Source organism: Podarcis melisellensis (assembly GCF_964234715.1).
Source record: "Podarcis melisellensis genome assembly, chromosome: 12".
In the NCBI taxonomy this organism is placed as follows: domain Eukaryota; kingdom Metazoa; phylum Chordata; class Lepidosauria; order Squamata; family Lacertidae; genus Podarcis; species Podarcis melisellensis.
Genome location: NC_138544.1, coordinates 20824992 through 20852517, shown reverse-complemented (window position 1 = coordinate 20852517; position 27526 = coordinate 20824992). Strand labels below are relative to the sequence as shown.

At 40.7% G+C, this 27526-nt stretch overlaps 1 protein-coding gene and 1 long non-coding RNA gene across 14 annotated transcripts in view; one reads left to right on the top strand and one right to left on the bottom strand.

The window, feature by feature from the left end:
• The window catches only part of LOC309353844, a 133795-nt gene extending 127810 nt beyond the window's left edge, over positions 1–5985 (top strand). The window contains exons 5-6 of the long non-coding RNA XR_014162060.1: positions 3904–4001; positions 5222–5985. This is a non-coding gene — a long non-coding RNA (uncharacterized lncRNA). The remainder of the gene's footprint in view (positions 1–3903; positions 4002–5221) is intronic.
• ZNF385D (zinc finger protein 385D) overlaps positions 1–27526 on the bottom strand; it is a 549735-nt gene that overhangs the window by 115379 nt on the left and 406830 nt on the right. For 8 of the 13 annotated variants that reach the window (XM_081883280.1, XM_081883288.1, XM_081883287.1 and 5 more), the window contains 2 exons: positions 21464–21606; positions 416–553 (listed from right to left, as the gene is read on the bottom strand). In XM_081883280.1, the coding sequence (XP_081739406.1) occupies positions 416–553; positions 21464–21606 (281 nt within the window). The remainder of the gene's footprint in view (positions 1–415; positions 554–21463; positions 21607–27526) is intronic. The other 5 variants (XM_081883292.1, XM_081883289.1, XM_081883290.1 and 2 more) reach the window with 2 other exon arrangements.

The following is a 27526-nucleotide window of genomic DNA, read 5'->3' as shown; positions in this document are numbered from 1 at the left end:
CCAGCATGCAGAGACTGCTAAGCTCCAGCTTCCTCTGATTATAAGCAGTGCTGCTTTCAAGGCGGCAAAAAAACTCCATTACTTATAGGACTGTAGAGACTAAGGCTGTTAAAATATCTGCAAAGTACTGTATGTCTTAACCCTAGGCTCCTCATGCAGACCAAGTGCCATCAAAGACAATGGAACAGGACCAGTAATTTCCTCTACTTCAATTGACAGATAAGCAGGTTTATTGATCGGGTGCTTGATTTCTTAATGTAGACAATAATTAATTTGAGGAATTCATTTCCACAGGAAGTTGTGATGGCCACAGCGAACTTTAAAAAGGTTGAGACAAGTTCATGGAAAATGGGTCTGTCAATGACTATTTAATAGCTACAAATAGAACAACATTGTTCAGAGGAAGCAGACTTACTTCTCCAATCAGCAGACTTCCAAAATTAGTCCCTACCTCTTTTGAATCTTCTCTACAGAGAGCCAGCCCTGGCATTTTTTTGGACAAAACTGAGCTGCAGAACTGTGGCCAAGAGATGTGCATGTTCTTGTTCTGAAACTATATAGAAAAGGGAAGAAAAGTTGGAACACAAATTCCCGGAACTCTGAAACACAGTGAATGAAAAATAAAAATCTGTATCATGAGAATGCCTGTTTCCTCCATCTAATTGTAATCTAAAGAGTTGGAAAAGGGGATGTACTTTCTGATGAAATGTTGTGCATTCATTAATAAAGCATATACATTGTATGGTATTTCCACAATCCTTTCTTCAATGATAAAGTGCACACCAGTTTATTTCCTCTAATAAATCCCATTCTGTAGTTCCTTACTTGATGTACTAACTTCTAAGTCTACAAAATATTCATTGTCTTAAAAGGATTTCATTCTCTGAAAGACACACTTTAACAAAGCTTTGTTAAGACAACAACATATGGAGGAAAAAACACATCTCTCTATGTTTTAAATGCACTTCTGGGAAAATGTCAGAAACATTCCATTTATCTCCCACTTTGTAATGCTTGTTTGTGGAAGAGTAACTTTAATTCAAGAGTTACTCAACTCTTATTACATGACAGTGAATAGGCCCTGTCATTCTCCTAATCTAATCCTGCGGGGTGGGGGAGGAGGAGAGAGAGAAATATTTGCAAGGCAGATGGCGGAGGTGATGCTTTTTGACATTATGACTGCAAGACTTTATGTCCATATTGCCTTTGCATATTTATTGTATTCTATTTGAATACAACTTAAGGACTCTACTGTATGATTCTTTAAGAAAGGTATTGTACTTTGATGCAAATATGATTAACAATCCCCCACTATAAAAAGACAAACATAGCTGGCTTAAAATTAAGTAGAGATCACAATGGAAACTCTACACCTAACTTTAAAGTACCATACAGCATAACACAGATTTATGTGTTGACAAGTCAACCAATATGAATGTTTTAATGCAGTTATATAAATATAGCAGATTCATTTTGAACATTATATAGTCACATGTTCATTTATATTTGTTTCTTTGAATTTTGAATGCATTCTCATTGTCATTTTTAACTATCTGTGGCTAATACTATATCCATTAGAGAAGCTCTTACTGTTGAATTATGGCATTTCAACAAGTTGAGCCTTCATGTTTTAACCATAAGCATGTAGATTATGCTCACAAATGGAAAAACAAAGTCCACACCCTCAGTATTGGATTGCATATTTTGCTAACAGAGTAAAATATATTAGCATCTATTTATTACATACAATATGTTCAGCATCTACCGTTCAGGCTCTTGAAATGCTGAACTATTAATCCATCTGTGTCCTGGATGTGATGGGCAAGAACACAGAGAATGTGAATAGATGGTCAATGTGAAATGGGGAATAAGTACTAAAAGTCGATAGGACTGAGGCAAAATTGATATGGGAAAGGATTGCTTTTCCTGAACATTTTATCACTCCCATGCAAAGCATGCATCCATTTTGGGCATTTTGAGGTATTCATGAAAGGAGCAAATCTGTTCATAGACTGTTCACAGTTGAGTGGGATACATGCAGCCCTTTCAATGCCAACAAAAGACTGTGAACAAACAACATTCACTCTCTTGCTCAGTTGAAACAGTCTCTCATTTCAGTTGGCAGGCCTGACTTTTCTGAAACAGAGGTCTCAGACCCTCCAAGTGTCGCCAGCCCCGGATTTATAGAAACCGTCCCAGTTTCTGATTTGATCCCGGAATGTCCCGATTTCCCTTAGGACGTCCCTATTTTCATTGGATTAATGTTGGAGCCAATGGAGTTATGCGACCCTGAGCCAAGGAGATAGGCAGCCTTGTATAGGGAAGTTTTTAAGTTTATAAGTGTTCAATGTTTTATAATGCTTTAATATATGTTGGAAGCCTCCCAGAGTGGCTGGGGCAACCCAATCAAATGGGTGGAGTATTAATAAATAGAAGAAGAGGAGAAGGAGGAGGAGGACGTCCCTAGTTTCATGGGAGAAATGTTGCAGGTTTGTGTACTACAAATAACATTTTCAAAGTGAGCCAACAGTTCTCTGCTCCCTAAAATCCCACTGGTTTTCATCATTGCTCATAACTGCTAGGCACTTACACACTTTGAACATTTTGCTCTGTGCTGTTTGCTCTGTGCTGTTTACTAGGGATTTCCTACTTATTTCTTTGAGTCCTTTCCTTTTTTCAAAAGTCAATGTATTCAAGACCACAACAATTGTGTGATCCTTTGTTCTGGGGTACACAACAACCACTTTCTGTCCAAGAAGTCATTTTTCTTATTCTTTTCAATATTTTTTCATTCTCTTTATAAAAAGCAACTCTTTTTCTTCTCCCAAAGAAAAAAATGGAGCTCTATTTGTGCAGTTTTGAGATAAGTTCGAAGAACAAGTGGAATAATTTCATATTTTTGCCTCTGGAGATTAGACAAACAAAAAAAAATGGAATTAAATTAGATTTCAAGCCAACATTCCTCCAACAACAACAATGAACAGATTGGGAAGAAGGAGGCAGAAAAAAGTTTCTTCCAAATGTGTCACATTGCATTTTCTTTTCTGCAATACCAAATATGATGGCTTAAGTTCCAGCAGGTTTTCCCTTCTTTTATCCAAAAGCCATGGCTGAACTTGCACATACCCAGAATTTTGTATGGCTTTGTAAGCAAAGGTGTAATTTGTTACCTGAGCTTTCATAAATATAACATAATTAAGGCACTTCTTAAACCAATATGAATAATTTTACAGCACTATTTTAGTCTACATAGTCATTTACAATCCACCCCCCTTTGTTCCTCGCAACAGCCACAGCCCACAGGAGGTGATTCAGTTTTGTTGACTCATAGAACTAAGATTGCCGTATTTCCAACAGAGCAAGAAATCCAGCCATTGTTCACTTGGGTATGTTAAATCATGTAAATACATACACATTGTGAACTGAATGGACTGACTTAAAATACTGCATATTACTGCTGCCTGTCATGGAGGAGTGGGGCCCACAGGTGTTTCACCTGGGGCTTCAGTTATCAACTGGAAAGATACCTAATACAAGGTTAACATGGACATATACATGGAAGAAGGTAGCAAGTCAGTAGACTGATGGAAATCAGGTGGGAGAATAAAAATATACAGAAACCAGGATGGTTCTTAGAGAGCAGAACGACACAAAACCCTACTGAGCCTTCCTATGTTTATTCAGACCTTATGACTGAAGAAGCCTTGCCCCTTGGTTGAGAGAACTTAAAGAAACAGCACTCTGTTTCACCATTAACCTCTAAGCCACTCATCTAGCTGTATCTTTTGATGTCTAAATGAAGGGATGCTAAGGTAGTTCAAGAGTGGACAAGGAAACAAGTTGAGATTGTCCACCTGAGTTTTCTGAATTGCTGGTTATGCTCCTACATTGTTTTACCAACAGAGATCTGTGGACTATTGCTATTGAAGACTTACTTTCATCAAGTTTGAGGATGGAAAGACATCTGGAGCTACTTCTTCTGGACTTGTATTTATATACAGGTATGCCTCCTTGGCCCCCAAGGCACTGCATGAAATCAGAGTATTGAAATACACCTTCTAAACGGATTGGGATAGCTTCTAGATTTTCAAGTATCGTTTACCCATACCCACAACTGGCTGAAACCAAGAGCTACATCTACACAGGATCATTATACAAAGGGGTGCAAAAAGGAAGACACCAAGCACTCTCATCATACACAAGTGGGGAAACGGCCATTTCAAACCAATTATACAAGCCGTTTCTATTAGAGCAACTCATTGGCTTGAAAATAAAAGTCTAGGGGTAACAAGTGTCCATATAAGCGTGGCTGATGTGGTTTTTCTGCTAAGAGAACAAATGCTTCTGTACACAGTGCATAATCTGGTTCAGATCTAAAAAAAAATGTCCATGATTTGTGGCCATGCACTCCCCTCCACCCCTCCCCTCCTTCATTTGGTACACCTCTCTGCAGACCCAGGAAACGACACTGGGCTTGCCTTAGACAGCAAACATTCACCGCCTCCCAGAACCACCATTACTGTTGGTCCTTCTCCCAGTCCTCTCGCTCCTCTAACTGCTGCTTCCTCTCCACCAGGGGTGCTGCGTTGCTCCCAAGGATCTTTAAACTTGGTTGGTCCTTTACAGGAATTTGCCACCATTGTTGCAAAGTGGTGCTGGCACTTTGGGTGATCTTGCCCTTAACGTCTCTCTCAGAAAGGACCCCTTTCTCAGCACGATGCATGGAATACCTGTGGCCGCCTCTGACACATAGTGAGGTGGAAGGAAGGAGAGACCAGCAGTGAGAGGAGCAGAAGGGGCAATCAATCTGTTATGGCTGGCCCTGTGGGAGCACACATTCTGTCACCCTCTGAGCCACATGGCTATCTTTGAGAAGGGAGCAATGACAATAAAGATATTATTATTATTATTATTTATTATTATTATTAGAAATATATTGTGGAATGCTGAACCACAGTTTCTCCTGCTAAAACCAGGAAAATATGGTTTAAAGCTGCTGACCCAAATTCTGACACCCAAAATGTCTGTCCGTCTTCATCCTATGCTTTTCTTTCTCTGGATCTACTTTATTGTGTGTGTTTCCTTTTTAAATCCTTTAGACATTTCCCTTTCATGTTACCTTATACTGCCTGTGCAACCCTGTTCCAATGCTGCAGTGTGTTGGACAACACTGCAATGATTGGATTTGGCAGTGTTCCTTTGCCTTTTCTTTTCATTTCAGAATCTTAGCAACATTGGCACCAATACTGGCGTGCTGAAAAACTCTCATTTCATGTATTATATATCCATGCTCCAGTGAGCTGATGACATACATTTTATCCTCACAAGAACTCTGAGGTACATTAAAGAGAGTGGGCAAGGGGAGGGGACTTTTGGTTTGTCTTGTCCTTGTTTTTTATTATGTATTTTGTGTTTTTATCTTGTATTTCTATGCTGTGAACCGCCCTGAGATCTACAGATGAAGAGCAGTATACAAATTTAGCAACCTGGGAAGGTAGCCCATCCAAGAGAAGGAAAACTCTGATCCTAAACCTCTGCTACCTTGCAGGATAGGGAGAAGAAAGGGCTAAAGAGCAAACCCTACACAAATCCAGAGTGGAGTCCCTAAGACAGTTGGATGGTACCTTGTATACCTTGTATGCTTTGGACCACATCAGCAAGGCTGAGAGGAGGGTCTTGTCATCTGGGCACCCCAGGACCTTCCTACACCCTGCCCACGCTTGCGCCCCAGGGAGGTCACTTCAATGCTGCTAACACAGCAGTTTGACTTTACCCCTGGAGGAACACTCCATTGTCTCTTGATACAGAAGGATGCCAGCAACAGGCCACGGCTGAGTTTCAGGGCTGACTGGAGATTTGCCTCCAGATCTCCCTAATCATAGCTCCCTAGTTATAACTCTAGTGACTAGACCACACTAACTCACCTTCCATCTAATTATTATTAGGAAACTAATAGCAGTTTTGGGATGCGGATGGCGCTGTGGGTTAAACACAGAGACTAGGGCTTGCCGATCAGAAGGTTAGCGGTTCGAATCCCCATGACGGGGTGAACTCCTGTTGCTCAGTCCCTGCTCCTGCCAACCTAGCAGTTCGAAAGCACGTCAAAGTGCAAGTAGATAAATAGGTACCGCTCTGGCGGGAAGGTAAACGGTGTTTCCGTGCGCTGCTCTGGTTCGCCAGAAGCGGCTTAGTCATGCTGGCCACATGACCCGGAAGCTGTACGCCATCTCCCTCGGCCTATAGAGCGAGATGAGTGCCACAACCCCAGAGTTGGCCACGACTGGACCTAATGGTCAGGGGTCCCTTTACCTTTACCTTTAATAGCAGTTTTAATAAATTACATTTTTCTACATTAGATGTTTGGCAACTTCTTTGCATCTTTGAAGTAATATAAATGTTTTGTATATCTCTATAAATCTTATCTGAATTCTACAGACAGCAGCAGGGTTCATTTCGAGTTTTATTCAGGTTTTATTCTCAGTGAATGCATGTCACTTTAAAGCAGCACATTACCTGGGTACATCCTGCAAGTAACAGTATCAAAGGTGTCATTTCAACTATGTCATCAGCTCTTTGAATTGTACTTGAAAAAGCATCCAGGGTGCTATCACTAGAAGCACACAACCGAATTATTCTTTATAAATAAATCTTCAGAATACCCTATTGTTTGTATTCCATGGCTATGAGATGGAACGACCTTATGTAAATGCCACCATAGCAGTTTCTCTCACAGGTGTAGCCAAATTGCTTTTCTATAAATGTCATTGCAATGATTACTTTCCCTCCCTTCAAAATGTGCTTGGAAGCCATGGTAGTAAAAAACTTAAGAGGGTGCCGGGTAGAAAACATATAAAGGGCAGGTACAGAAATTACATATGTTACGATTGATACAGAATGTTTACAACTGTGTGGATTCAGTGCTAATAGAAATATCTGTGATATAGGCAGGGCTCCCCCCCCCCCAGCCGGAACTCAGTTCTGGCAACTCTCAGGCAGGCACCATTGCCATTCTAAGAGAACAAGGGAGAAGTTCATTGTTAAGTTGTGGGTGAACATATCAGACGACACAGTGATTCTTCAAACAGCTCTTGTTTATTCACAGGCCAGAACTGAACTGAACTGAAGGGTTCAGCCAGCCTGCTTATATAGAGCTCCAGTACAACGTTGCTGTAACAACTTTCTAAAACTATCCAATCACTGAACGTCACTTTTGATCCTTCATTTGCATAACTATCTACAGTATCCCCCTGCTGGCCCTGGGTGAGAACTTCAGTACATAACACCCATAGTGAGCTCTGGCACCTGTTTTTTCTAGAAAAATAGCACTGAATATAGGTGGGAAGCAGCCATTGCTTCTCATATTTAAAATGAAAATGAAAATCCCTCTGAAATGTTACTATGAAAATTACAACACAAAACCTACTAAAAGTTCAAATATATATAGTTAACATTCAAATAATGTGAATAATGTATTCTAAATACAATCTGATTTTAATAAAGTATGTCACCATTTAGATCACCTATCATGAACTGCTTCACTGTCAATATCAATCACCACATTTAAGCATTTTAAATACAGTGGTACCTCGGGTTACAGACGCTTCAGGTTACAGACTCCACTAACCCAGAAATATTACCTCGGGTTAAGAACTTTGCTTCAGGATGAGAACAGAAATCGTGCAGCAGCGGCGCAGTGGCAGCAGGAGGCCCCATTAGCTAAAGTGGTGCTTCAGATTAAGAACAGTTTCAGGTTAAGAACAGACCTCCAGAACGAATTAAGTTCTTAACCCAAGGTACCACTGTACATGGAAGTGACAATAAGGGAATAATCCAGACTCCACTTTCATTAATTCTAAACAGTCAATCAGTGATTTACACACACACACACACACACACACACACACACACCCTTCACTATTGGCATTCTGTACTTGGATACCTGTATCCGATTCTTCAAATTTTCAAGTTGTACAAGGTCTGGAATTCTAAATTTATCTTCTATTATATAAGTCTGTCTCCCACTGTGTACATATGATCGCTGCAGGGTAGACAATACAAACATATTTTATTTAGTTCACACCAGGAAGGGACTCAAGACGAATGTGTTCCTAACAATGTGTCACTTGAGGAACTCAAACAACCACGGATCATGCCAGTGGGAAGAGAAGACGCTTAAATATTTCAAGTAATTTTGAGATGCAGGCTAATGCATATCTCAGGCATATCTCTCTCTCAGAGATGGGCAGATTCTGGGCCTGCAGGATCTACTTTGCTATTTACTAGAACTCCAAAGTCCGTGTGCTAGATTTTGGGACTTAGGGTCTCTGCTGAAGGGGCCTTGATGTCACATAAGCCCTAAACCAGAGGGCAATGCAGTAAGCATCTCAAGTACAGTGGTACCTCAGGTTACATACGCTTTAGGTTACATACTCCGCTAACCCAGAAATATTACCTCAGGCTAAGAAGTTTGCTTCAGCATGAGAACAGAAATCGTACTCTGGTGGCGTGGCGGCAGCAGGAGCCCCATTAGCTAAAGTGGTGCTTCAGGTTAAGAACAGTTTCAGGTTAAGATCGGACCTCTGGAATGAATTAAGTACTTAACCCAAGGTACCCCTGTATAGTTTAACTTTAGAATCAGAAAACATGCCACCCCGTCTTTTGACAAGCCACTCCTGAGACAGAGGGGTGAGTTCAGCCACCGCGAAAACAGCATGCCAGATCACATGATTCAGCTAGCTCTTATATTCTTATATTAGCATCTGACACAAAATAAGGACTTCCTGTGTGAAATGAGAAAGAGTGAGAAGTCCTGGAGTTTTGTACAATCATCTGAATGCAATGAAAGAGGTTTTCTGGATGGTATCCTGTTTAACCTGGGCCTCCCCCGGCCACAGAGAAATTGGTAAATAAGAATGGTCCTGAATGACTTGCCCCCCCCCCCCTGTTCAGGCTAGGACTGTGGCCCCCTAAGTTATTTCTGTGCAGTCTCTGGACGTTTATAGTCCACAAACAATTATATTTATACAAATTAAACTGTAAAGCATAAAGAACACCCACTTTTTTCTTTTTTTACAAAAATAAAAAATAGACTGTGCATATGCTTGTCTCAGCAACAACTACATTGTGGTTTCCCACTCACCCCCACCCCAGTTTTTACTCTTTTAACCTTTCTGCTTGGAGTAATTAAGTCATTTCTTTAAGCGGTTGCTTTTGACTAATTGCAGCTTTTAAAGAACAGGTTAATAACCGCCATCCATATTTAAACTGCAGATTTTAAGACTGATGCTTATTATGCCATCCAGTAAAGATTTTACAGAATAAAATAACCATTGATCTTTTCCAGCCAGGCACTATTAAAACAAAAGCTGTAAACTCCAGCTGATTAAAACATTACTTAAATGCTTTATTAAAAAAAATTTAAGCATTTTCACTCATCAAGATTTGACAAATCTGAAGAGCACTTCATTTAATTAACTTGGTGAGAACGTTTTGCATGCAAAGCGAGCGCCCAAGGGACATCCAGTGCACAGAAAGTGATTGTGCTATTATTGTGCAGGATGCTACAACTTACAGAGAGCTAGTTAATCTCACTTCCCATTGTGCCATGCCTCCTAGCACATGTAGAAGGCAGGAAGAGATAACTGGAAGAGTCTTATGCATAAATTCTAAGAATTTTTTATATATTGAAAAACCTCATAAAAATATGACTATGATTCTTTCTCATGCCCAAGTCTAAATCCACAGTCCTTCAATTCATTTCCCCCCTACTCAAGTTACTGAAGGCCTTTACAGTAAAGACTTAATGGAAAGAAACACACGCATCACCCTCAGCCACTTTGAACTGAGGAGGTAAGCTCAACACACATAGCCAAATTATGAGGATGTAAAAAAAATAAATTAAGAATTAAAAGTGTTCTAAGAAAGAGAGAGGGAAAAGGCCTTTTGTCAGAGAAATAAAACTATCACGAAACTGGAAGACAGTTCATCCAATGAGCTACATAGGGATTTGAACCCTGGTTTCCCGGGTCTTAGTCCAACATACTACCCAACTATGTCACACCGACTGTAAAGTGCATGGTTTTAGAGGTCAAGATCAGCATCTGAAATTGGGTTAGAAATACCTAGGCAGTTAATATAAGCAGTACAGTGGTACCTCGGGTTACATACGCTTCAGGTTACAGATTCCGCTAACCCAGAAATAGTACCTTGGGTTAAGAACTTTGCTTCAGGATGAGAACAGAAATCGTGCTCCAGCGGCGAGGCAGCAGCAGGAGGCCACATTAGCTAAAGTGGTGCTTCAGGTTAAGAACAGTTTCAGGTTAAGAATGGACCTCCGGAACGAATTAAATACTTAACCTGAGGTACCACTGTACATAATGAGTATTCCCCCAAGTGTTCTAGTTGTTGCATTCTGTACCAACTCAACTTTAGAAACCGCCTTCAAAGGCAGCCTCATGTTCAGGAATTCAAAGCATATAACTCTGAGGCTAAGCCCACCTGCTCTACCTAGGTCCAAAGGTAGTCAGTTATCAGAAATTGAGGCAAGAGGTACTGACTTGGTGGTCCAGTGTATATTGGACAGGGATTTAGTCCTGTTTGTCCCCAACCAATTCCAGGAAGAGTAAGAAAATGAGAAACAAACACACCAACCAACAACAACCACATCAGCCTTTTTACAGTGGTAGACCAGAGTAGGTCAGATTAACAAGGCCATTTTTGCCTCATTTCCCCAGCATCTATGCCTCAGCCCACCCACAATATTCCAGGAACTACATTAACCAGATACAATCCCCTGCATAGGCATGCATACGTAAAGATGAGGTGGTCTAGCAGAGGTTGTGGCGAGGCCAGGAAATTTAAGTCTTCATTTTGTTTATTTTTTAACCCATTAGCTTTTTTGAAAAGGTTTGGTGTCTTGACTGATTCTCCCTCTCCCCAGCCCCCTCACACATAGACTGAGATACAGAAAGAAGGAGATGGAAAGGAGTCATAAACTAATCTGTCATTTACCTTCCCCAATATCCCCCTACAACTTTGCAAATAAGAGGAAAAGCTGATTTATTTCCATCTAGTCCCAAGAAGCAGAACTATCTGAACTAGCACTAGAAACTTAAGGGCTATCTTCTATTAAATTTTAATCTTACTTTCCAAACTTTTTGTTGTTGTTGTCGTTCAGAAACAAAGTACTAAATTCAAAATCTGCTGTGAAAGTTATTTTGAAAATAAAATAAACATGCTTGAAAGTTTTAATCTTGATTGATTCACATTGAGTGAATTGCTAAATGAAATGTTTTAAATGACAGCATTTTGTTTTGCTAGCCTTTTCTTAACTTCCTGTTAAAATAATCCTGTAAGCTTTTATTAAATTGCCTGGGTAATTGTGGAGAACCACAAGTAATAAGAGACAGCAAGCATAAGTAAAGCAAGATGCTTTTTTCTTAAAATATGGCCAGCTCTGAGTACATGATCCAATAGCAAAAATTTCCCCAACTTTTTGGAATATAATCTGACGTTATAGAGATGCACCTGCAATTTTGCCTAGGAATGCAGCAAAATCAAATAAGATTTGACTGTCTTTGCTAATCGAAAAGACAAAAAGTCTCCAGCCAACTCACTATGACCTCTAAACCTTTCCTTTCCCCTTAAAAGGAACATTCAGAGGTAAAAAATATATCTATTCTCTGCAACAGCTCTATAAAAATTATAGCCTTGGCCCAATGATCCTCAGCTCACAGAGGTTGGGGCTTTTTGCTTCCAAGTTAAAAAATTATTGGCAATGATTTTCTATTACCACATACACCTATAAAAAAGAAATGCTGATTTAGAGTAAATTGAAGTCACCACGCTGCATTTTGTCACAGCCATTCCTTCCTGGAACCAGAAAATATTGGCAGAATCTCATCTACTTTGAAGGACACTACACCTACTTGAGGGGAAGTGTCATATGATTCCCTCCTTTCAGTTAACTCAGAAATCATATAAATGTGTCTAAGCCAAAATCTGATAGTTGCTTGTTTTATTGCTTGCTGCAACCATGGTTGGACGTAAATATTTTTTGTTCTTCTACTGCCCTCCCACCACATATATGTTAGAACTCCTGCTCCATGATTGCAGTCATGGGATTTTTGTCTATCACATGACGGTGTATGTTTTGACTCCACAGAGTGGGAAGTGACAGAGACAGGATGTTTGTGTTACTGTGTTCCGTGAAGTGGGACTATTGTCCTTTGTCCTTTTTCTCTTTGCTATCTGAGAGAGAGGGAGCCATGTTGCAGTGCTCCGTGTGTGTTTATATGTAAATAAAGTAGATTAGCCAAAATGCTGAGTTGCTGAGGTCTGTTATGCAAGCTGCAAAGACTCTGTGGATCCCCAAGTGTGCCGATGTCTGTTGGCATCAGTCACTGTGATGTTCGGGCAGAAGAAAGCTTTTGAAGCTCACGAACGAACGACCAGGAGGAAGAGAACATGCCAGTCAGGCATGTGTCTCTGCCAGGGTCCTACCTGAGAGTAGGATGAGCTCCTGACAATATTATCCGTCTGCAAGAGGAAAGGGGATCATGTGGCCCTAGAGATGTTGTTTGACGTCCAACAGCCCCAGACAGCATAGTCTGGGATGGTGAAAGGTGTACTCCAACAGCTTGTGGAGGGCTGCAGGTTTCTGATTCCCAATCCACAGCTGAATAAACACTACAGCAAAAAGCCATTGTTGCAATGTCACTCTGCTGCTATAAAAAAATATTTTAAAGCCGATTTTATGCTGTGAACCACCCTGAGATGGTAAACAAATTTAATAAATAAAATAAAATAAAAATACATAAACACCCTGTAATGGGAAAAGGGGGCTGCTCATGCGTAAGCGTTTAAGCCCTCCAAGCTTTACCATCAGTTCCTAAACTTTCCCAGTCCGCGGAGCCATGGGTGCATGGCTACCTCAATCGCTGGCAGAATCCGTCAGTGGGCGCTTCCGGAATTTACGCCAACATAAGAGTTCCTTGACGGAAACTCTCCTTCTGGATTCTCTGCGTGACAGTTTCCTCCGTGGAGTGGGCGTCCCCAGCAGAGGTCCTGAGCCCTCCCCGCTGTTCTCACTGGAAACATCTTGGAGCCCTTCCTCCGATTGAGTTTCTGCAGGAACTCTCTCTCTCCCCCTAGGGGTTCCTTCCTCAGCATCCGAAGGTCTCCTAGCCTCCTTGAGCCCTTCCACCACCTGACTCTCCGATGGCAGTTCCCTGACACACCCTAAGTCCCACAACCTCTTTTGACAAAGAAAATCAGGTGTAGCCTTCAAATTGTACTTCAATTTATTTTACTACAACTTGTCAGCCATAAAGTTTCTGGTCCAGTGTGATTCCAGAAAACACTGGGGAAACACATTTGGATACTATCTTCTAGGAGAGGTTGGTGCTTTCGGCTGGTGCTCTTGCACAGCGCTGGCCTCACTGCCACCCTGCCCTGCCCCATACCATCCCAGTAAGCAGTCAACTGTAGCCATGCCAGCTTCTTCTGCCATCTTCCTTTGAAGTATACTCCGTGCAGCTGAAAATCCACTTAGCAACACCACTAGCAACCAAACCTGGTCTATTGAAATATATCACTTGTATCAGTTGGACTCTTGTGTTGTCTGCTTGCTAACAAAGCAATAAGCATACAATGATAAAGTATCTAGCCAGTAAGGACTCCAGTATGAGAGAGACTAAATGAGCCGTTACTCAGCAATTTATCAGTTTCTCTCTTTTTTTATTAAAGGACCAGGCATTGCCTCATTCCTATGCAAGCCTGTTAGGCTCTTTCTATAAAAAGTCCCCTTTTAACTCTTCCCCTCTACAACACCCCATAGCTAAGAATTTACTAATGTGTTTCCTCTTCCCAGCCTGAGGTCGCCAGCTTTTTAGTACAGTGGTACCTCAGGTTAAGTACTTAATTCATTCCGGAGGTTCGTTCTTAACCTGAAACTGTTCTTAACCTGAAGCACCACTTTAGCTAATGGGGCCTCCTGCTGCCGCCATGCCACCAGAGCATGATTTCTGTTCTCATCCTGAAACAAAGTTCTTAACCCGAGGTACTATTTCTGGGTTGGCGGAGTCTGTAACCTGAAGCATATGTAACCTGAAGCGTATGTAACCTGAGGTACCACTGTATTTCATCAAATATGCTAAGCCCCTTCTAATGTAAAGGAATCTCTTAAACCTTCCCTTAAGCAACCTGTTCTATCTTCTTCATTTTCTACTATTAAATCCACAGAAGGGACAAACTTCTTTGGCCTCAGCTACGATTCTATATTCTGTGACATCACTTCAGTAAGACTAATCCCGTGATATATATTGGAACCACTGTATCTTGCAGATGTGAATTGTTTTAACTGGTTTAAATAGTGTATTATGGTAAACAAATAGTAGGCTTGGAGTAGCAGCCATGGAAGGGATGGGGGATTTCTATTGGCAAGGTAACCACAGAATGGTTAAACATGCTTCCTCAAACCTTGCATGAAATTCCTGCGCATCACATGGAATTTGGTTCTAAGGCAGGGGTGGGGTAGGTAACAACCCAGATAGTGTAAGGTTACCAGATTTTTTTCAATGAATCCAGGGACACTTTACAACTTCAATAGATTTTGTATGGGGACTGATGTGTAAATCCAGGGACTGTCCCCAGTAAACAGGGACGTCCTTTTTATTATTATTATTATTTATACCCCACTCATCTGACTGCGTTTCCCCAGCCACTTTGGGCGGCTTCCAACAAAGATTAAAATTACATTAAAATGTCTGAACAAAAAAAAAAAATCCTTCCAGTAGCACCTTAAAGACCAACTAAGTTAGTTCTTGGTATGAGCTTTCGTGTGCATGCACACTTCTTCAGATACTTCTTCAGTGTGCATGCACACGAAAGCTCATACCAAGAACTAACTTAGTTGGTCTTTAAGGTGTTACTGGAAGGAATTTTTTTGTTGTTGTTTTGACTATGGCAGACCAACACGGCTACCTATCTGTAATTAAAATGTCTGGTAACCTTAAGATAGTGGCTGATTTCATCTGGCTCTTTGGGATCTCCTCTCACTCACCAGTTGCCCAGCAGGGAGAAGTTGAGACAGAGCAGGGCTTTGATGTTGCACAAAGTGTGCACATGTAGCTCTTTCCTCTCTGAGAATATTTACTGTAAAGATAAAGGTAAAGGACCCCTGGATAGTTAAGTCCAGTCAAAGGAGACTATGGGGTTGTGGCACTCATCTCATTTGCAGGCCGAGAGAGCTGGCGTTTGTCCACAGACAGCTTTCTGAGTCATGCGGCCAGCATGACTAAATCGCTTCTGGTGCAATGGAACACGTAATGGAAACCAGAGCGCATGGAAACACCATTTACCTTCCCGCCACAGCAGTACCTATTTATCTACTTCAACTGGCATGCTTTTAAACTGCTAGATTGGCAGGAGCTGGGACAGAGCAAAGGAAGCTCACTCCGTCACGGGGATTCAAACTGCCAACCTTCCATCAGCAAGCCCAAGAGGCTCAGTGGTTTAGACCACAGCACCACCTGCGTCCCAATATCTACTGTAGGAAAATCTAATTGGTGGTAGAAATGCCTAAGCAAAGAGGCAAATGTCTGTTCATTGAAAACAGGCAAAAAAGTGTCCATCCTGACTACCTGGGAAGCACCAACTCAAAGGATTTGTCGTGTTGGGATGCAGCTTCGGGTTATTGGCCCTTATTGAGCCCATCACTGCATCCATGTTCTGGTCTGCAGACTGTGCAGCCCCGTAATTCAGAGAAGTAGTGCTGGGTGTCATTCTGGATATTGATGACATCTCATTCCAAATTACCTACCCCAGCAGCTTCATACAGACATTAAACGGCACTGGGAACAAGATGGAATCCTGTGGGACTCCACTGCCTAGCCACTGAACAGCAACCTCACAATACCAGTCTCTGAAACCTGCCCTGGAGATAGGATCAAAACCACTGCAACATGGTGCCTCCAATTTGAGGTCTACATATATGGCCCAATAAGATATCATGTCCAATTGTATCAAAAGCCACTGGGAAATTAAGGAGTAGAAACAAGGGTATATTCTCTCTAGTGAAAATATTTATATCAGGAAGCAACAACTGAAAATACATTTAAATGGGTTTCATTGATACTTTAACTGTTGTAATTAGGAAAATATTTGCATTTTATGCTATCTGATTTTGCAGCTATAATGTAATGTAAGCTATTAAATTGGCATCGCTTGTCTCGGGAGACAATTGAAAAGTGTGCCGTCAGGGGCGAAGTCAAACCATTGGAGAGTTAAAACATCTTGAAAATGTACTTGGCAAATGAATCCACCCCCTCCATTCTCTCTCTCTAATATATAGATATATAGATATATAGATATATAGATATATAGATATATAGATATACCAATATAGATATAGATATATAGAGATATAGATATAGATACACACACATACATACAGGTTACGATGAAAGTTAGGAAACAAAATTGTGTGGCGTACATATAGATAAATGCATTCAGAAGTAGAATCAGTAAAATGTTCATTCCTTTCCACTAGATAAACTCTTACTGAACCCATGAACCTGAAACTTCTCCAGGGCTTTCACAGCAGTCTACAGTTTTCAGCTTAAATGGCTGAGTTGTTAACATTTCTTTCTAAATATGACTTGGGGGTACGCATACACTACACAATTAAGCGCATAGCACCTACAAATGTTCCGCTAACCAGATTGCTAATTAGCATGCTGTTTTTATATAATGCTTCATAAAGCTCTACTTAATGCAATCAGATGGCAAGATCATTGAAAGTTACCTCAGTTGCTGCTGTGCAAGAAATCTCTTGGCTTGCACTATCCCCAGAGAAACATTTTGCTAGCCTATTGTTTTCCCCCACATAATATTGATTAATTTCGGAATCAAGGGTGAAAACAGTGGTTGCCACCTCCTCTGTAGGTCTGATCCTCTAGCCCAAATGCCTGCCCCCTCTATTATCACATTCACCAAAACAATAACAGTGACTCTGCATAGTAGTCACAGCGCAGAGTACTTTGTGTAAAACAAAAAATCCTCTTTCTACTTCCAGTAATTATTTGCAGTACTGTGATATCTATAATTCTCTCTATGCTCCAACCCTGCTAGATGCCATACATGGAAAATGGAGGGAAATTATTCCCCTCTCCAGACAGTTTGTTTTTATTTAACAAACTTTATAGACCACTTACTGGGCAGAAGAACCGGTTTATGAAGAACAATATAAAATATTCATTTTTAAGTAGCGATAAAACCAAACATTAAAAACAAGTTGATGTGACATTGGGTGTCCCCCCCTCAAAATATACACAAAACCAGAAATTTAAAAACAAAAGCATGTCATAAAATTACATGCTTGAATAGGCTTGCCAAAGCAAAAACCTTTTTAAAAAAGAAGGCCTTCATTTATTTTATTTAGTTTGTCCCCAAAATCATCACATAGTTGTACCTAGAAACTTTGTCAGAATGTTCACCAATCACAAATAAAGTTTGATAAATAAAAAAATGATCCCAGGGATTACCCTGCTAAATAAGCAGGCCTGGTAATAGGATCTACCCAGCAACTTATTTGGGTCAAGGTTTAGCTAGTTCTAGCAAAAGGGATGAGAAATCTTATGAGGGGCAAATCTCATGTGGACAGGATTTCTTTCTACCTATAAGATATTTCAAGGTCTTTATTGAAGATATTTTAGGTCACCCTTCACTCCTAAAATCTGAAGGGTATTTAATTTAAAATAAAGTAGTAGCAGAACCCTGAAGAGCAAACAGCATCCCAACATAAGTAGGAAGTTAGAAAAACAACTTTTAGGGGTTCACTTTGGTTTTTCAAATTTCAGTAGCACCCCATGCAAGCCCAACATTTAGCAACCCCCTCACCTCCCATTCTGCTCAATTCACTACAACACAGTTGCAATGCCCTCCTGGGCTCAGCACCTAGTGTGGCAGAACTGGTCACACTGCCTTAAATCCATCTCCGCTTTTGGTACAATACATGACAGTTGCACCCAACCACAGTCACCCCTATTATGGCAGGTCATCAACAACCAAATTAAACGTGATGGTTACTTGTTGCATCATATACCCGCCACACCCAAGTTGCAGGCATTGGGGGGGGGGGGGTTTCACCAGGGTTGTAAAAGTGGGAAAGGTTTTTAAACCCTTTCTGCCTCTGCAGAGGTCCAAATGAAACACCCTTCTGCAGCTGCAATCTGCCCTTGGAGCAGCGGAAGCTTCCGTTGGTGACACTGAGAGCTTGTCTCCCAGAGCTACCAGCAACTGTCACAAGGCAGTTCTAACTGGGATTGCAGGAGAGCAGGTTAAATCTTCCCTTCACACGTGTTACCAATCCTGGAATAAATCAGCTACATGGCTACTATTTATTAAATGGTTTTTTTTAAAAAAAAAAAATCCAACAGCAGGAATGTGTTTCATGCCATGCCAAGTTTGGCTCTAAGGTTTTCACTTCCACCTTCCATCTCTTATATGAGACTAGCAAGGTAGCACGATGACATGCAGTCTAAATGGAATATCGGCATCTGCCAGGAAGTGGCATTTCATGCTTTGTGGTGGGCTGATGACCATATGCCGTTATTGCTATGTACTGAATTCACAAGCTCTGAGTGCCTTCTGGCGGTTCCCTCACTGCGAGAAGTGAAGTTACAGGGAACCAGGGCCTTCTCGGTAGTGGTGCCCACCCTGTGGAACAGCCTCCCATCAGATGTCAAGGAGGCATCTGAAGGCAGCCCTGTTTAGGGAAGTTTTTAATGTTTGATGTTTTATGGTAATTTAAATATTTTGTTGGAAGCCATGCAGAGTGGCTGGGGAAACCCAGCCAGATGGGCAGGGTATAAATAATAAATTATATTTATTAATTATTATTATTATTATTAACAGTTTTACCACACAAACAGGCAGTTCAGACATCGAAGGACACAGATTGCATTGGATCACATTTACTTCATTTTAGAAAATGAAGAAACTTTGCTAAGTGTAAACTGCAGCATTTTTCTTTAATTTATCATTGGAGCATGCATAATATCAGAGTGGAACAGTCCTATATATTATGGTATATTTTGGATTTATCACTGGAAATTAAAATGGATGGTTACATTTACTCAGATCAATCTGGCAAGAAACACACATACACACAGAGGAAAATTCTCAGAAGCTATGTAATAAATGTAAAATCACTGTTTGAGGAGTATAAACTCTCTTCAGAGACATTAAAAGGTATGTCCTTGTCAAACTGTCCTGTTAAGTCAAATCTAATTTGTAGCCTATCTTTCCTTAGGCTGATAATGTTCTAGTGAATTTGACATGTCTCCGTAGATTTCTCAGACTGGGATGAACTTACAGAAGCTTCCAGAAATACACGAGACTTTCTCAGCCAATGAATGTGTTTACAAAATGTCATTAACAGGCTTGGGCATCAAAACACAGTGTGGCCTATGTTTCAGTACTATATAGGTCAAAGAGGCAAATGGAGCTCAAAGTGTGATACGGCATGTCAGAAAACTGAAGCAGAATGCAAAGGTCATATTGCTAAGCATACACACACACACTATGGCATGTGTGATGAAGCCCAGAAGCTCCATCCCAAAGTGATCGAATTTCACACAAGAGTATTTGGCTAAATAGCAAAGCAGCAAACTTAGGTAGCTTGTCATCCACAGCACAATCCTGTTTCTAGATACAATAGAACTTCTACTTTCAAGAGTCTCCATTCGCGGACATTCCAAGTTGTGACCACAGCAAACCTGAAAGTAATTGGCGGGTTTGCCACCATTCATGCATGTGCAGGAGCGGTGATCACCATTTGCACCTGCGCAGAAGCAGTGATCGCCGTTCGCGCATGTGCAGAAGCAGGCAATCACTGCACAATGGCGCCTCTCCCAGCGACCCGTTTCATAAGGACAGGCCTCCGGAATGGATTGTGGTCATGAGTAGAGGTTCCACTATTTATCTACTTGCACTTTGATGTGCTTTTGAACTGCTAGGTTGGCAGGAGCAGGGACTGAGCAACGGGAGCTCACCCCGTCACAGGGATTCGAACCGCCCACCTTCTGATTGGCAAGTCCTAGGCTCTGTGGTTTAACCCACAGAGCCACCCATGTCCCATGTACGGTAAAAAAACTGTTCATTAGTCGTACTTTATTTGTACAATTAATGGATATGTTTTCTTTTAAAACTTTGGGTTGTATCCAGACAATCATTTGCCTAAAGACCTCCCCACAGCAACCCCCTGAACATTGTCCCTAGTCTGCTCATGGGGTCAAGGAGTCATCCACAACTGCACCAAGGAAGATACAGGGAATGGCAGCAGCAGCAGGGTTACCATATTTCAAACACTGAACATTTTACCAATTTCTGCTGCTAGAGACAGCAATGTTCCAGATATGTCCGGGGAATTCTGGATGTATGGCAACCCTAAGCAGGAGAGAGTAACTGGCTGAAATCAGACAGAGCTACCTTGCCCAGGCTGGTTTTCAGGATAAACTCATACTACTCTGGTTACAACCCCCCTTTGTTAATAAGAGCTGAGAAGCTGTTTCCATTTTATTTATTTTTCAGATTTATCAGCTGCTCCACAGAAAGAAGCTACCATGGAAGTGCACAACAAGGTAAAATACAAAGATACAGACTCAATAATCTAAAAGAAAAGGCACCCCCCTAAAAAAACTATTTCTACAATTGTACAGTTAATTTTCCATAAAAAGACTGAGAAAGCGTTTTAGGGAAAGTAATCTTAAAGAAAAATGACTTCAGTGGCCACCTAAATATCAGAACCTAGAGACGTGTCTAACATCAGCTGGCAACAGATCCCAAGGGGCTGGAACACTTGTTCGAATTTCAGGAATACAAAGGCACTTCCGGCAACCTTGATTTACATTCTTGTCTTCAAGTGTGTGGTTTACACACACACACACACACACACAAACAATGACCCTTGGCATTCTCAGTCAGAGGTGCTTTGTTTTTGTTTTGTTTTTAGAAATAATAAACTTGCATGCTATCACTCAGGGATTAATCGGCCTGTGTTAATTATTTGTCAGCAAAAATAATTTAAATACTTATTTTGAGCAATTGCTTAGAACCCATGAGCAAACGCTGTTAAATATTAATTCATATTTAATTACTAGAAAATGCAGGGATGGACATGTTCTTTCATTAGCCCCGATAATTTCCATTACTAATCAGACATATACAAATTAGAAGTAAATTACTCTTCTGTGGTATGGGTTTGTTTTCCTGCTAATTCTCCAGGGGATTTGCCCCCCTGAACCCTATAACTGTTGCACGTCAAACAACCACGGGTGGGAGCTGCATATGTGTGAGCACTGATTATCTCTTTGGCTTGAAATATTTTTTTTAAAAAAATATATATGAGGAGTTCAATGGATGACATAAGAGATGGAAACGACATCTGCAGTAGAGTACTTACTGCATTGAAGTTGGGGAAGAGATTGACAGCTGCTGCTGTGTCCAGAGGGAATGGAAGAAAGGGTTTGATATCCAACGGAGGCTGCAGGGCTGGGGCTGGAGGACGTACCAGGGCTGGAAGAGCAGGGCTCTGGCATGTACCTCCTATACAAAGAAAGGAGGGGAAAGAAAAAAAAAAAGTGAAATCATACATAATAGATTTTTTATCTGGTTTCATTGTATTGTAGATAACAGGCACTTAAAACTAAGTCAGTTAAGAGTGTCAGCCATCAGTCTCTTTGGCTTGGCAGCCTGGCAGGAATACACACACACACACACACACACACACACACACACACACACAAGCCTGCCAGGCTCTTCAACTGTGCTGAAGGGCCACTACTCTCTGTGGAGGCAATGGCTCATGTGCCATGAAAACGTTGCTTGGGCAAAGGCATAAAGCACAGGTTTCCATTCCCCCACCCCTCCAATCTAATCAGTTCAACAAAACAGATGGTTGTGTAACTTTGAGGACCTCACACTTTGGGTCTTTAAGGAATGATTCTGTGTTTTACCGCATACCCTCCAAACTTTCTCCGATGAAAACAGGGACATCCTGCCATACACTCCAATGTTTGGAGGGTCTGTTACTGTCTTCCTCTTTCTGCCTGTCTGTGCTTAATGAAGCACCAAATAAGGTCGAATGAAGCCAAATAACCATCTGATTCGTCTTACAAAGCCACACACACATATAGGACTCCATGGCAGAAGGGAAACAGCTTAGAAGACAGGTGGGGTTGGAGGAGAGAAGGAATGAGTGAGGAAAAGAATGAACACATCTCCCATACTTTTATGTTCCATATCACCCCTCCTTAAGCAGTTTGTCTAGGATTTCTTGTTCGAAGACTTGTCCCCCCTTTTTTTTACACTCAAGGGGCTTCTGGCATATCTTCCACATGGGAAAGTAATATAATATGCAACTTGAGTTTTCTATTGTTTCCACAAAGAAGTCCCATTATGAACAGAAAGAAAGACCTCTTGGTTTTGTGAATTTAATAATAATAAAATGAACATTTGTGTTTAGAACACTTTTCAAGGTTTTCTCTTTGCTCTTAATAAAATGAACTAATGTTATTTCTCCAAACTAATTACGACGCTTTACAGTGAACTTTAAAGGCTAATCTTACCAAGCAGCCTGAAGAACTGAGTAAGAACCTGCTCTCTTAAAAAAGAACAAAATGTGGTATTAAGCTATTCTCTGAAATTCTGACCAAAACAGTTCTTCAGTATAACTGACAAGCTCTATAGACTATTGTCACAGGTTAGGGTGATCAAGAATTGCAGTGAGCTAGTGTCCCCTGCTAATGCTGTTTCTGAGCATTTTCTGGGACCCAGATGGAAATGAAGCAATTCCTTTGCATACTGATAAGCAGGCACCTGCTAAACACGGACCTCAATTTTTCTTGTGGTTTGCCCCCATCACAGACCACAACAGTTGTCTGAAAGCTGGGAATATTCAAGTCCTATCTCTGCTTACAATGACTCCTGTATTTTTTTGGTATAGTTCCAGAACATCAATTTACAGCTAATTAAGATTCTTTGAATCCTGTGAAATTCTTAAAATATGCCTGTATTCTCTTAATCTGACAGGCGGGTAGCAGACTGCAAAAACTGGCAAGGGAGTGTCCAAACCCCCACCACCACCTAAACAAACAAACAAACAAACAAACAAACAAACAAACAGAGCACCCCACAAACAAAATGCAATGGTCATTTTCCTCCCTGCTGAAAATATTCCACTGAAAGGTAAAGAATGAATAGAAGGTAAGAAACTTGATTCCTTTATATAAGGTAAGAGGTTCTTTTCCAATTACAATTCTTATATAAAATCATTGGATGGATTCACTTCGAATGTGTTAACTGCAGCCAGAAAAGCTCTTAACCAGAGTTGCATTTTAATACATCTAATTGAAGGCTCACAGTAAATGATTGAATTAACTTGCTATATCAAATTATCAACTCTCCTACTTTTGGTAGGAAATCTGCTGGAGACAAAATTATGTGACAACACGCTTTTACCATCTTTTCAATTGCTCTCTAAAACACCTGACAAAAAAAAAGTTTAGCGAAAGGGAAGCACTGGTCTTATAAATCAAGTATATCAATTTATGGCTCATATTTATTTCACATTGTACACTGACTTCCATGGAATCTCTTGTGATTTACAACACTTGTGAAAGTGGAAATTGAATCCGACCTTTAGAAGAGCGCCATTATGGGAGGGGAAGTGATAAAAGAATAATACAAGTCAGCACTCATCTTAGGCAACCAGACAGTCATTTATCAGCTGCTTAAATATTGGCTAAATTGACCTGGGGGAGTCAGAAGTATTTAAGGCACTGCTGTGAGAAACTTGGCTAGATAGACTGTTACTTTGGTTCAGTACTTCAGTGCAATATTGTAATTGAACAGAAGAGATTAAATAAGAATGACTGTTATAGCATACAGAAAAAGGGCAGCTAGCCCTGTGCCCTCCAGATATTGTCTGATCCCTCTCCCAAGACCCCAAGCTCATGGAGGAGGCCAAATCCAACAGAATCGTGGACAGCCACAGATTGGCCACTCCCAATAAAGAGGGCTGCATCTAAGATCTATGGGTTCTATTTACATTTTCAAAAAAGGGAAGGCTCTTTGGTCACTGAGGATGATGCAAGGGTTGGTTGTAATATTGATTTTCATAAGGTCTTTGTCAGCACTAATCTAATATCTTGGGATTTGACTAACTGAACATTGGGAAGCTTGAGAATTTCCAGGCAGATGGGATAGCATTTTTATAAATCCACAGAGTTCACAGCAAGAAATTCCCAGATATCACCCAAACACTTTGGCCAGATCTCTAAGTCCATGATCTCTTCCGAATTCAGCAGAACACCCAGAGCACCTCATTTATCAGAGCCACTAGTTGCATTAGGTACAAAATACAATCTGAAATTTCAGTGTGCTTGCCTGACTGCTTGGCCCTTGGATCATTAACAAACTAGAACACTCAATGACACACAATTGCCAATACAACTCAAGTGCGTATCTTAGGGTTTATCCAAGCCTTGTCTGACAGTAATGCACTACATCTGTCTGGCTCCTGGACATATTGGTCGTGCCCATGTCTCTGAATGACAAATCTATTTTGGAATATCACGAACTTGGCAAATCCATACCCAAGAATATCACCAATAGTAAAAACTCTCATTTCCTTCTTGTCCCAAAGATTTGCTCCATGCTTCTTACCCAAGTCACAGCAGGTACAGCCATGTGTTACGCTCCATGCAAACCTAATGACTTAAATGTGTGTTAGCTGGCAAATCCTGCCTGTGAAATAGACATAGGACTTTTCTAATCAATGAATGTGAGTCTAAATCTACCTTCAGTTTCTAAAAGATGTCATACTGCTGGCATATAGATAAAATTAAATGAGGGAGATATGCAGGACAAATGAAGCGACAGGACAGCATATCCACCAAGACTCTTTCCTTCCCCATCAGAAATCTGACAGTTTTGCCTGAACTTGAACTTATGATTTATTTTAAAGACATGATGTCTGAATGGCAGCAGGTACAATGACTCACTCTAGACTGACCTTTTCCCAGAGGGAGGGGGAAGCCTCTGTACAATCCCAATAAGCAATATCCACCACACCAGTTGCTGTGCTCTTAGTTTCTCAAGGAAAGGGCAGGGGAACATACTAATAACCTTGATCATTTTACAGCATCAGTACTGGAAGACTCTTCCAAATAAATTAGGAGTTAAGAGTCACACAAAAACATGTAAGGAGTGTGTGTGTGAGAGGGGGGAGGGAGGGAGGGAGAGGGAGAGAAAGAGGTATTGGCATTTACTTCATATACACTATCCAATTGGATAGCGTATAACAACTACACAACTATATTCCTGCTAGGAGGAGCGTGGCATTTTACTATCAATTCAAAATTGCAGTTCTAGCTCTTGGAAAACACAAAACCGTTATGCCTTAGCTGAAGCAATATTGCCTGGATTCTTAACAATGGAGCAATTGTTTGGAAAGTCCCATACCTACATGCCTTCTTACATAAAGTGCACAGTGATTCGTGCAGCAAAATTCTAAGCATGCTTACTCAGAAGCATATCCCATTCTGCACAGTTGGAATGACTCTCAAGAAAGTGTACAGTACATATGATTTCCACATTAAAATGCATCATTTTAAAAAGCAGCATGAGAAATGGGTTTAGGCAAAATCAAACTCTGTCTGAGTGTAGGAGATACTTTACAATACAGTTGTACCTCGGGTTACATACACTTCAGGTTACAGCTGCTTCAGATTACAGACTCTGCTAACCCAGAAATAGTACCTCGGGTTAAGAAGTTTGTTTCAGGATAAGAACAGAAATTGCGTCGCGGTGGCACAGTGGCAGTGTGAGGCCCCATTAGCTAAAGTGGTGCTTCAGGTTAAGAACAGTTTCAGGTTAAGAACAGACCTCCAGAACGAATTAAGTTCTTAACCTCTTAACCCGAGGTACCACTGTACTGAAGGTTCCCTGTACCTTCCAGTGATTCTTTCACTTCTGTTTGATGCTACATCAGGAAACCGAGGGCTGTTGATCTGAGGGCTATGACAACATTCCAACTATGGGATCAGATACAGTCTAACAGAACATAAAATGTTATGAATATGTAAATAAACAAGATGCATGATATTTCCACAGCAGTAACAACTTGAAGCTCCTAAGCTGACTGTGACATTAACAGATATAAAAAAATGCAAAGTGGCAGCAGTTTCCCCCATGTTTATGTAAATTGATTTCAACATACATAATACATGCACACTAAGATAACAAACATTTTAAATGTTGGGCATTTGATTCTTACACAAATTGCTTTTGTTGCATCTCAAGTAATTTGTATTTGCACTATTCAGTTATGTCCATGCGTGCATAATATATTTGCAAATGGCAATCACATCTTTCCATCCTTCTCTAGTTTAAAGGATTATTTCAAGCGCTATTCCAAAGAGCTTGCTACGGCACTCCTCTTTTGATTGTCCTTTGTAAGTATGAAAGCAAAGACAAAAGACCTTTAGGACAAGAAAAGTCCAGTACACTCTGAGTGCATTGATTTTATCATTGTTCATAACTGCTCATCAGTGTTCCACTCTTGTAAAAACTATTCAAGTTTTTTAGCAGTGAGAAGTACTATTTACATCTCTCCCCTGCTAACCATTTGTTAACATCTCGGACAGCTGCATGCACCATTTTCTGCTGTGTGTGAAGTAGATAGAAAGAAGAATTTGCTTCTGGGGAATCTATAGATCCTATCACTGTGAATGTGCCCATTTCTAAACTCTTTCCTGTCAGCTGTACGATTAGTCTCAAGAAGCAGATATCTTATCAGAATCCTTCTCTCAAATATGCTTGCCAGCCCATATTTTGTAAACCCAAGGATTTCAGTCCTAGGATTTTTAAAGTTACTATCCTCTGAAATTCCCTAAAAAGATGGAGCAACCTTATATTGACATTTATATGTTCAAGTCAACCTTAAAAAAATAAAATCATTTGTACATAAGTACGAAGTTTTTAACAGTTGATCACCCCACAAAGCTCAAAATAAATTAGCAGCCAGAAGAACACTAGCTCTGCAATAATAAGACCTATAAGTTTAATTACTTCAGACACTGCAGTTGGATTCAGAAAATGAAGCTTTTAATATCATGAGGAAACAAAGAATGGCTATAATTATTTTTCCTTTGGGCAGAACTGGGTGAAAGTTGCAGGCATAGTAGCCCCTCCTCAGGGGGAGTGGCTTACGAAGGAGAGTGAAAATGGTGCCATCCTGGGTTGTTGGTGGCAAGTCTGAAGTATGTGTACCAATGCAGTACAGTGCGGGCCTGGCTGCTGTTTTAGGGGTCACTTTTCATCATCTGGTTCCTGCTAAGTGTGTTTCGTTTGTTAATTGAGCCCCTCGCTGCTAATCAGAGGCTTCCTGTTAAGTCTGTCCGCTGTTGAATCCTGAGCACCCACGCAACACAGAGGTGATATTTGCGTTTTGGTTTGTGTGGCT